Source organism: Mytilus trossulus, chromosome 4, assembly GCF_036588685.1.
Source record: "Mytilus trossulus isolate FHL-02 chromosome 4, PNRI_Mtr1.1.1.hap1, whole genome shotgun sequence".
Classification (NCBI taxonomy): Eukaryota; Metazoa; Mollusca; class Bivalvia; order Mytilida; family Mytilidae; genus Mytilus; species Mytilus trossulus.
Window position 1 is genome coordinate 71,668,861 of NC_086376.1, and position 9,745 is coordinate 71,678,605.

General features: G+C 31.8%; 1 protein-coding gene across 1 annotated transcript; it reads left to right on the forward strand.

Annotated features, from left to right (window-relative positions):
• Positions 1–6,622: 6,622 nt before the first annotated feature.
• On the forward strand, positions 6,623–9,209 carry LOC134715890 (uncharacterized). The gene has a single exon (XM_063578431.1). It carries the CDS (start codon positions 6,801–6,803, stop codon positions 8,817–8,819), a length of 2,019 nt encoding a protein of 672 aa, XP_063434501.1. The 5' UTR covers positions 6,623–6,800; the 3' UTR covers positions 8,820–9,209.
• The last annotated feature ends 536 nt before the right edge of the window (positions 9,210–9,745 follow it).

The following is a 9,745-nucleotide window of genomic DNA, read 5'->3' on the forward strand; positions in this document are numbered from 1 at the left end:
GAAAATCCTTAGTTTTTCAAAAAGTTCAGAGTTTTGTATACAGGAAATTTATAAAAATGACCACATTATTGATATTCATGTCAACACCGAAGTGTTGACTACTGGGCTGGTGATACCCTCGGGGACGTAACGTCCACCAGCAGTGGCATCGACCCAGTAGTGTAAATAGTTATCAAAGGTACCAGGATTATAATTTAGTACGCCATACGCGCGTTTCGTCTACATAAGACTCATCAGTGACGCTCAAATCAAAAATATTTATAAACCCAAACAAGTACAAAGTTGAAGAGCATTGAGGATCCAAAATTCCAAAAAGTTGTGCCAAATACGGCTAAGGTAATCTATGCCTGGGATAAGAAAATCCTTAGTTTTTCAAAAAGTTCAGAGTTTTGTATACAGGAAATTTATAAAAATGACCACATTATTGATATTCATGTCAACACCGAAGTGTTGACTACTGGGCTGGTGATACCCTCGGGGACGAAACGTCCACCAGCAGTGGCATCGACCCAGTGGTGTAAATAGTTATCAAAGGTACCAGGATTATAATTTAGTACGCCATACGCGCGTTTCGTCTACATAAGACTCATCAGTGACGCTCAAATCAAAAATATTTATAAACCCAAACAAGTACAAAGTTGAAGAGCATTGAGGATCCAAAATTCCAAAAAGTTGTGCCAAATACGGCTAAGGTAATCTATGCCTGGGATAAGAAAATCCTTAGTTTTTCAAAAAGTTCAGAGTTTTGTATACAGGAAATTTATAAAAATGACCACATTATTGATATTCATGTCAACACCGAAGTGTTGACTACTGGGCTGGTGATACCCTCGGGGACGAAACGTCCACCAGCAGTGGCATCGACCCAGTGGTGTAAATAGTTATCAAAGGTACCAGGATTATAATTTAGTACGCCATACGCGCGTTTCGTCTACATAAGACTCATCAGTGACGCTCAAATCAAAAATATTTATAAACCCAAACAAGTACAAAGTTGAAGAGCATTGAGGATCCAAAATTCCAAAAAGTTGTGCCAAATACGGCAAAGGTAATCTATGCCTGGGAAAAAGAAAATCCTTAGTTTTTTAAAAAGTTCAGAGTTTTGTATACAGGAAATTTATAAAAATGACCACATTATTGATATTCATGTCAACAAACAAGTCACACACAAAATGTGATTAAAAACAGAACTTTGAAATATTCAATAAAATCGTATATTAGTAACAAAAAATACTCGGAACCCCTGTCAGGTCCTGTAAACCAGTCAGCGTTTCTTAAGAATCTAACAATGTAGAAATTAATGGAAGATAAACACTTAAGGATGCCAATCTTAACTGGCACCATAGCAAAGGAGGGGTAAAAAAGGTGAAAACAAATGAACATTTATTTCCAAGTACATACCATTCATTCCATAAGGAAATTATAAAAGTTTTTAAGTCTGAAAATATTACGCTTTTCGTCTAAAGCTTCAAGTAAAAATTAGATCAGCAATATCCCTTCGCCTTTGATGAAAAAGTTAAACTGACAAATTTAATGTTTGATATTAATTTGAATGTCTGTTGTTTAGGCGTTGCGTTGAAATTTGCTCTTTTTGTGCACGATTTAAACGTTTTGCACACATTGTTAAAATTTTAGTTATGAACAAAAACTCACCGAAGATATCTGTCATTTAAAGTTGAACGCCAAACGCGCGTTGTAAATATATTAGACTCTTCATTTGAGCTCGAATCGAAACAGCTATAAGGAAAAATCGAATATGAACTTTATTGAAATAAAATTCAGAAAGTACCAAATACGACGAAGGCAATCTATACCAGGTGTAAACAACCCTTAATGTTTCAAATCAACAAAACCGAACTTTGTGTGCATAATTAAGAATGTACTTTCTTTCTTTAGCAAGAGACTCTTCCGTATTTCAATAACTCATTTTTTTCAAAATAAAATAGATGGTACCAACAAGAACTGATTTTTCTATTGCTGATAGCTCAGATGTCTAAACAACATATCTTTCATTTATATATCCAGGATGAAAAAGATCGCCAATTCACCACACAGAAACTGAATAAATGATAATCATCAAAACTAAACTATGCTAACTCGAAAAAAAATCCTCAAGAGATTCAAAATCAGTACAATGAAATACTCATAAATTTGATTTTAAAGCTCATAATCGTCAAAACCTACGAATAAGGTTTGACAACATTATCACATTTTGCTGTTCTAGAATGAACGTCACCTACGTTCAACATGGGTCAGATTGTATAAGTCCAGTATTAAATCTATGTTGTTTATTTAATCAAGTCGACTTTATTTTGAACAACATATATATCAAGAATAAAATTAGAGGCAATTGTTGTTTACGGATTATCTGAACTCATAAATTTTTAATAGATAAACCAATTGATGAATATAAACGAATCTTTCCATTACACATGGAGGGACACCACTTCGTCGTGAAGATAAGCATATTCTGCTATTGTGGTATCGTAAGATCTAATATCAAAAATAATTCTCTAGTGAGATACGACACAGTTCAAAGTATAGTAGAGCAAAAGTTCAATGTCACTTAAATTGTTGCTTAAACTGTTATTTAAAATCTCTGAAATTATGTTTTAGAAAGCATGCTATGTCGATGAAAATTACCATTTTAAGGGCATGCAATATCATTAATATAACTAGTATAATCATGTATGTTTCCAGCTGACTTTACACTGAAAATGCAGCTTTTAAAGTAATAAGTTGTAACAATGATTACAAACACGCAACTTAAACAATCAAAGTGCCTTCGCAAGTTTCACAATCAAAGTGCCTAACAAAAGTTCAAAGGGTGTTATAAACACATACGAATACAATTCTGTGTCAAATATTATTTATTTTGCAACCGTTAATTCAGAAGAAATTAACATTAAAATGTACTTGTATCGTATTAGGACAACATAACATTCAAAAGTAAAATTTAAAAAAAAAGAAAAAGAAAAAACAAATTCCAAGGAAAAAATCAAAGCAAAAATTAAGTTATCAGTTGGCAAATTAAAATCTTAATTAACGTATCAAACGAATGGAAAACAGTTGTTGAGGGATAGGGATATAGAGGTATGTTTGGCATACAATTAAAGTTATATAAATGATTCAGGATTCAATCATTTTGATAGGCGAACAACAATTAAGTCTTTTCTTTTTTTGATGCGATGAACATCAACATTGATAGATATAAGAAGATGTGGTATAAGTGCCAATGAGACAACTCTTCATCCAAGTATTTTATAAAAGTAAATCATAATAGGTTGAGGTACCACCTTTAACACGTATGCATTTGCTATATATCTCAATATTACAATAGTACAGATAAAAATATAAAACACAATAAACGGAGAGCTTTTTGTATAACCTACTTGTCTGCTTTTTGTATTAAATACTCACACGCTACAAGACAGACTCTACTGTGGCCAACTTCTTCATTTCAGGAATGACTGTAATAGTTTTCTGTCAATGAAGAAATAACATAAAAAATGTGGTGCACCTGAATAACGCGCGTAGCGGGTTATTTAACAGTGTGCACCACATTTTTTGTTATGTTATTTCGAATAGACAGAAAAAATATTACACTCATTTCTTATAATTTAATTCTAAATTCCATTTTAAATCGTAGAAAAAACATGAAGAAACGTTGATGACGTCACGGTCACATGACTAAATTATGTCTATGGGCTCATAACAAAATTACGTCAGCCAATCAGAAGACGCGTTACATCCAAAATTAAATTATACCATAAATGAAACACAAACGATGCATTATATTCTTAATCATGAAAAATATGAAGCCGTAAGACTTAACTAGCTTCTTTTGTCTATATGTGTTTCATGTAAAATCTTAAGCTAAACGTGAAATAGAATGTAGATAAATAGCCGCAGACCGTGTAAAAAAATCACATTTCGATTTCAACATATTAAACGAATTCCACTTGATAAAATACAAATAGGAAAATTTGAACTTCAGAATATTGAAATGTTTTTTTTTTCTCTCAAATAATAGTTATTTCTATAATAATATTATGATATAACTGTGAACAAGGTAAAATCACAAAAAATACCTAACTCCGAGGAAAATTCAAACCAGAAAATCAAATGGCAAAATCAAAAGCTAAAACTCAACAAACGAAAAGATAACAACCGTCATATTCCTGGCTTGAAACAGGCATTTTGTAAAGAAAAAATGGTGGATTAAACCGGTTTATAAAGCTAGTTAAACCACTCTGCAAAAATAAAATACAGATGTAACAAAAAGTCACAAAATGGCATGTATACCACGATTTCTATCAAAAATTAAAGACAAGATTACACAAATTAACCAGTGTACAATAACACAAGAAACATAAAAAGGCACATAGACAAAGCACATTAGCCGAATAATGAGATAAGAATGCAAAAATATTTTACAATGGCAAAATGGCGGTATGTATAAGTACAGTGGTACGTCATATGTATCAAATACGCACCATGTTTCTTTAATATGAAGTTATCGAAACTACTATGTGCTATTGCTTTGTTAAGGATGTATTCTTCTGACTTTTCAGTCTCGTTCAGTCTCGTTGAAATCTCGTTCTTAAATTATTTCGAAAACATATGATAGAAGTGGAAAATATCAATGAATTTTAAAAATATTATAATCAAACATAACTCTGTGAAAAAATTGTGTATTTACCATGAACGGTTTTTGAATAATCCAGTTTTCAAATTTTACGACCATTCAAGTCAGTATTTTTAGTCAAAATTTTGAGAAAATGGGTGAGGGATACAAAAAATGATTTTACAAGAATAATATACATCCCATCTCATTTTGGTCTTTTCAAATTTCTTAGATATGTATTTTTTCAATCATTCATAACAAAAAGGGTGAATTAATATGCATTTTGTTCTTTAAAATGAGAAAAATCATAAAAATACAAAATTGGCAGTATGGTAAATTTTATACAAAAAAGCATCAAAATATGATAAAACTTTCTTATATTAACACCTACCTATAGTTTTTGTAAGTTAAATTTATTCAGATTGGTCCACTTCATCTTTATAGAAAGTATGGAAAAAAGTTAAATTGTGGAACTGTGATTTTTTTTCACGATAATAGCCAAAAAATAGGTAAAAATCGATGAAAAGTGAGAAAATCATCAAAATTGGGCATTTTCAAAGGGCCGTAGCAAAAAAAGAAGCACACCACCATATGATTTTTTCTTCACCAATTGTTTTGTTACAGTCTTATAAACCTAAAAATCAGGTTAAGAAAAAAAGTTTAATTCTAGAAATTTTTGGCTCCTCAGAGGTGTACATCCTTAAGCAAAATTGGTCTTTATTTTTAATTTTCAATTATTCGTCCAAACAACGAAAATAAGTGATTCTTAAACTCTTCATCAAATTTGAATACTAATGCACCTCTGAGCAAACAAACAAATAAAAAATATCGTCTTGCGTGCCTGTTCGTGGGCGGTAACTCATCTCTTTTAAGATTTTTTCTTGTGTCGTGACTATCTTATTGGCAAATGATAAACGCTCCTATTTTTCATAATTACAAAAATCAGGAAACAATTTACTGTAAAGATAAATGATTAATAGATTAATCATTCACAAAGAAGAGCTATTGTCCAATCAATTCAGATAAGACTGTGTTGTTTGCACACATGCTTCTGTATAAATAAGGATGTTCATTTATGTTGTCTAAATTTGTCTATGAGGGAAAAGTTTGCAAATGTTACGAGTAAGATTTTATTTTTAATTGCTAAGTTAAACGTCATTATAGGAGGATGCATTACAGTGAACCTTGACTAAACAGAACCTCTTCGGGACTTTAGATTTTGGTTTTGGCCGATGTTCGGTTTTATCAGGTTCACAACGCATACAATTTGATATGACGGCGCTTAATAACATGTTTGGTTTATACAGGGTTTCGGTTGGTTTATGCAGGATTCGGTTTAGCTAGGTTTTACTGTAGTTTGACTTTCAAATTCCTAACTCTTACAAGTTTGTATTGAACCATTCTTAGGACATTCAACTTAATACAGCGCAAGGAATAATCTTATTTGGTTATGTGAATCCTCACATTTTATGTACCGTTCGAATATTTCTCAGAATATGAATAATATAGACCAAAGTAATTTATAAATTCGTTTCAGTCACCTATAATATTAATTAAAGTTTAGTATTTTTATATAAATGTGTATCTTGGCCACATGTGTGATTGAATAAATTCAAATACATAACGATTTTTTATCAGCTATTTCATTGTTTGAACGAGAGCTAAATGTTTTATTGATATACTTTTGTTGTTAAGTGTATTTTTCACTATGACAATTTTCCGTGATAATATTATTCCCATTGTAAATATAAAAGCAAATAGCTAATTGTGAGAACTGTCAAAAGGTCAAACTAGTTCAATACACAGTAGGGCGAATGAACTACAAATTTAAAGGGATATTTTATACATAAGAAAGTGTTTGTCGGTATACACGTTTGTTTTGTATTTTAATTTCTAAACAATGCAGGTTGATTCGTAACCAGTGATTCGTTTCAAAGCTTTTAAAGGGTACAAACAAATAGCTCTTTTATTATAAAGATCGTCATAGGTGTCATTAGCATTAATATATAACAATCAAAAGGTAGTTCATATTCGTACTTATTGCTCATTTTCTCGTGGGATAACTAGCTGCTATTGGAGATAGAGGATTTATGCGTAACGAATCGCTATTATAGTAATTTAAGGTGTTTTTCATACAGAATAGGGATTAATAAATACTATTTTCTGAACAGTAATGGAAAATCTGTCATCTTCGGAATGTCTACAGTCGGTGTGTGACAGGCATGTTAAGGAAGAACTGAAATATTATTGCTTTTTATGTCGAAGCCACGTCTGTTCAGATTGTATTTTAGAACGTCATTCTGCACATGTCCATGACGTCAAGAGAGCAAGTTCAAGACAGAAAGAGATAAGATTTGATGAACTATTTAAGACCCCGGATGTTCCGGGTCAACCTGTTAAAAACGATCTAGAACTTGAAGAGATTTTGAAAGAAATTGAAGAATATCATCACAAGTCAAAAGAAACCGCTGAAATTATAAATGAAATAATAGATAATCGAGCGGAAGAATTTCTAAGGCACATCAAGAAAATAAAAAATGAATTGCTAGAGGAATGTCGGACAATAACAAAGCAGAACCATACACATCTGAATGCAATAAAACAACGAGTCTATTCAAAGCTAGAAAAACGTCCAGAAAACGAAATTACCAATATATTTCAACCGATGAATACACATAATGCAGATTATTCAAAATGGAATTTCTTTAGAAAAAGAGAACATATTGGACGTGATGATGTCAATATATTGCACCCACAAATAGATATGCCGGTATTTGAACCAGGTAAAATTGATACTATTTTTATGAAGTCCATGTTCGGGGTTGTGTTGGTCAAAGGAGCGGTTAATCCCGATACATCTTTTCCTGAAACTGATTTGGATTATCCTATTCGAGGAAAGGAGAATATTAAACCTAGGTATACAGAATCTAAACAGACAATGTCTTATTGTTTAGAAAATACTCTGAACATTGACGAAATAAGTCCGCGAATGAATAACCATAACAGTCTCAAAGAAAATGACAGAAGCTTAAAGAGTAATAAATGGATAGATCATTTTAGCGAAAAACAGAAAAGTTTCTCCAACATTTATACAAATGCAAAAGAAATTCAATCAGCTCGCGGACATCAAGATATAAATGCCGGTATCAAAAACAGTAAACCAAAAGAGTCCTCATATTTTGATCATAAATACAAAAATCATGAAACGGATGATACTAACAGTCTACCATTGCCATATATGCAATCTACTATACACGTTAGCAATTATCCGCCATCTATGAACAACATTTCTGGTTCTATATTTCCACCCGTTCCTCATTTAGCCATCGATTGTGAAGATAACCCAGTTTGTTGTATTTGCGTTATAGGCTCCGATGTATGTTGGATACACCAGGGATTTTCTACCACAAATTCTTTTTTTGACATTGGTGAGAATAAACGAAAGAAAATTGAGTTTAAATTTGTTGTTGAAGATTGGACCCTCAAGCCTCCAAACACCTTAATAGCAGTAGACTATAACCATCGAATTGTTCAAATAACTCCCATGGGATTACCTGTAAATACTTTATCATCAACTCAAAATATTGGTTGGTCTTTTTTCCATGTTGATTTACATCCGATTGCAGTGACATTTTGCAAAAATGGCGATGTTTTAGTGTCGCTTGTTGACTCATGGTCTTACAATACAGACAGCAAGAGTCGTCGACAGGTCGTAAGGATGAATGATAATTTTGAAGTAGAGCAAACAATAGAATATTATTGTTCAAACAGAATTTTCACGACACCAAGGAGACTTGCCGAAAATAAGAATGGTGACATTTGTGTTTTGGATGAAACAAGTGAAAAAAGTGGTCAAATTTTGTTATTTAATAGAGACGGATCATTAAAGCTAGTTTATACCGGAAGCAGTGACAGTGACGAGCATTTCAATCCAAACAGTATTTGTTGCGACAGTGAAGCAAGAATAATCATTTCCGACTATAGTTGTAACAAGCTGCATATTTTAGATCAATCAGGAAATTTCCTGCAATATATTATTCATTCGGAAATTAAAAACCCTTTCTGTGTGACTATTGATTGTAAGGACCATTTATGGATAGGGTTAAAAAGCGGGAAAATCATCGTATTTAGTATTCAGCAGCTGGATGAACCTACTCATTCTAGAGAATTATACAAATCATATAAGGTGTAATTTGCATGCAATTTAAATTAAATTGAAGGGAAATAAATTTAAATTATTGGTTCATTAACGTCAGTTTGCCATCAATGAACAGGCGATTGATCATTGCGAAGAAACATTTTGGAAGATTTATTATCTTCGAGGTATAAATTAAAATAAATGAAAAGGATTGGCATTATGTAACTGTTGTTACTTTCGGTCAATAAATCATTATGACACAATTTATTAATTTACTAACAGGGTTTATAGGTACAATCCAATTGCAAATGTGTCAAATTTTACCCCTTGTATTTTGTACATCTTTTTCAATTAACCTTACATGTACAACGTAAAACAGAATCGTTAGATGTTGAGAGCAAATAGACGACCCATTATACAATCCAATGATTCCGAACTCCTATTTTTTTCAGCCTTCAGCTTTTTATATATATTGTTTTCGTTTTCTTGTATTTCATTATAACTTAAAGGAAGTAAATATACTAGCTTGGTAAATTCTGCAGAGTGGCAGGGTGTCTGATCATTTTTTTTCCTCGTAGACATTGGATTTAAAATTCTAATAATATCGATTGCTATATATATAGCTAATAGGACAAAATGTGTTTTAACTACAATTTCTAATCAGAAAACCTCATTGCAAACACACTGATGGGCCATATCAATCCATGTTCATAATGCAGTTACAAGTTTTCACATACCATTAACACAACAACACAAATATAAGACAAAACTATAAAATAGAATACAAATATTAGGTTAAAATACCATAATGCAGGATCGTTACTGAGCTTTTACTTGTTAGGTGCTCTCATGCTGTCGAACATGATGTTATTGATGTCTTTTCTACTCTTATTTCATTGGTTTTCTATTGGTATATTTGTTATAAAAGCAAATGCGTCCGTTCATTGAACATACTGGAGACTTAAAAGAAATCAATACAA

Coding starts and splice junctions, on each gene's coding strand:
- LOC134715890 (XM_063578431.1), top strand. CDS start 6,801: ATGGAAAATCTGTCATCTTCGGAATGTCTACAGTCGGTGTGTGACAGG.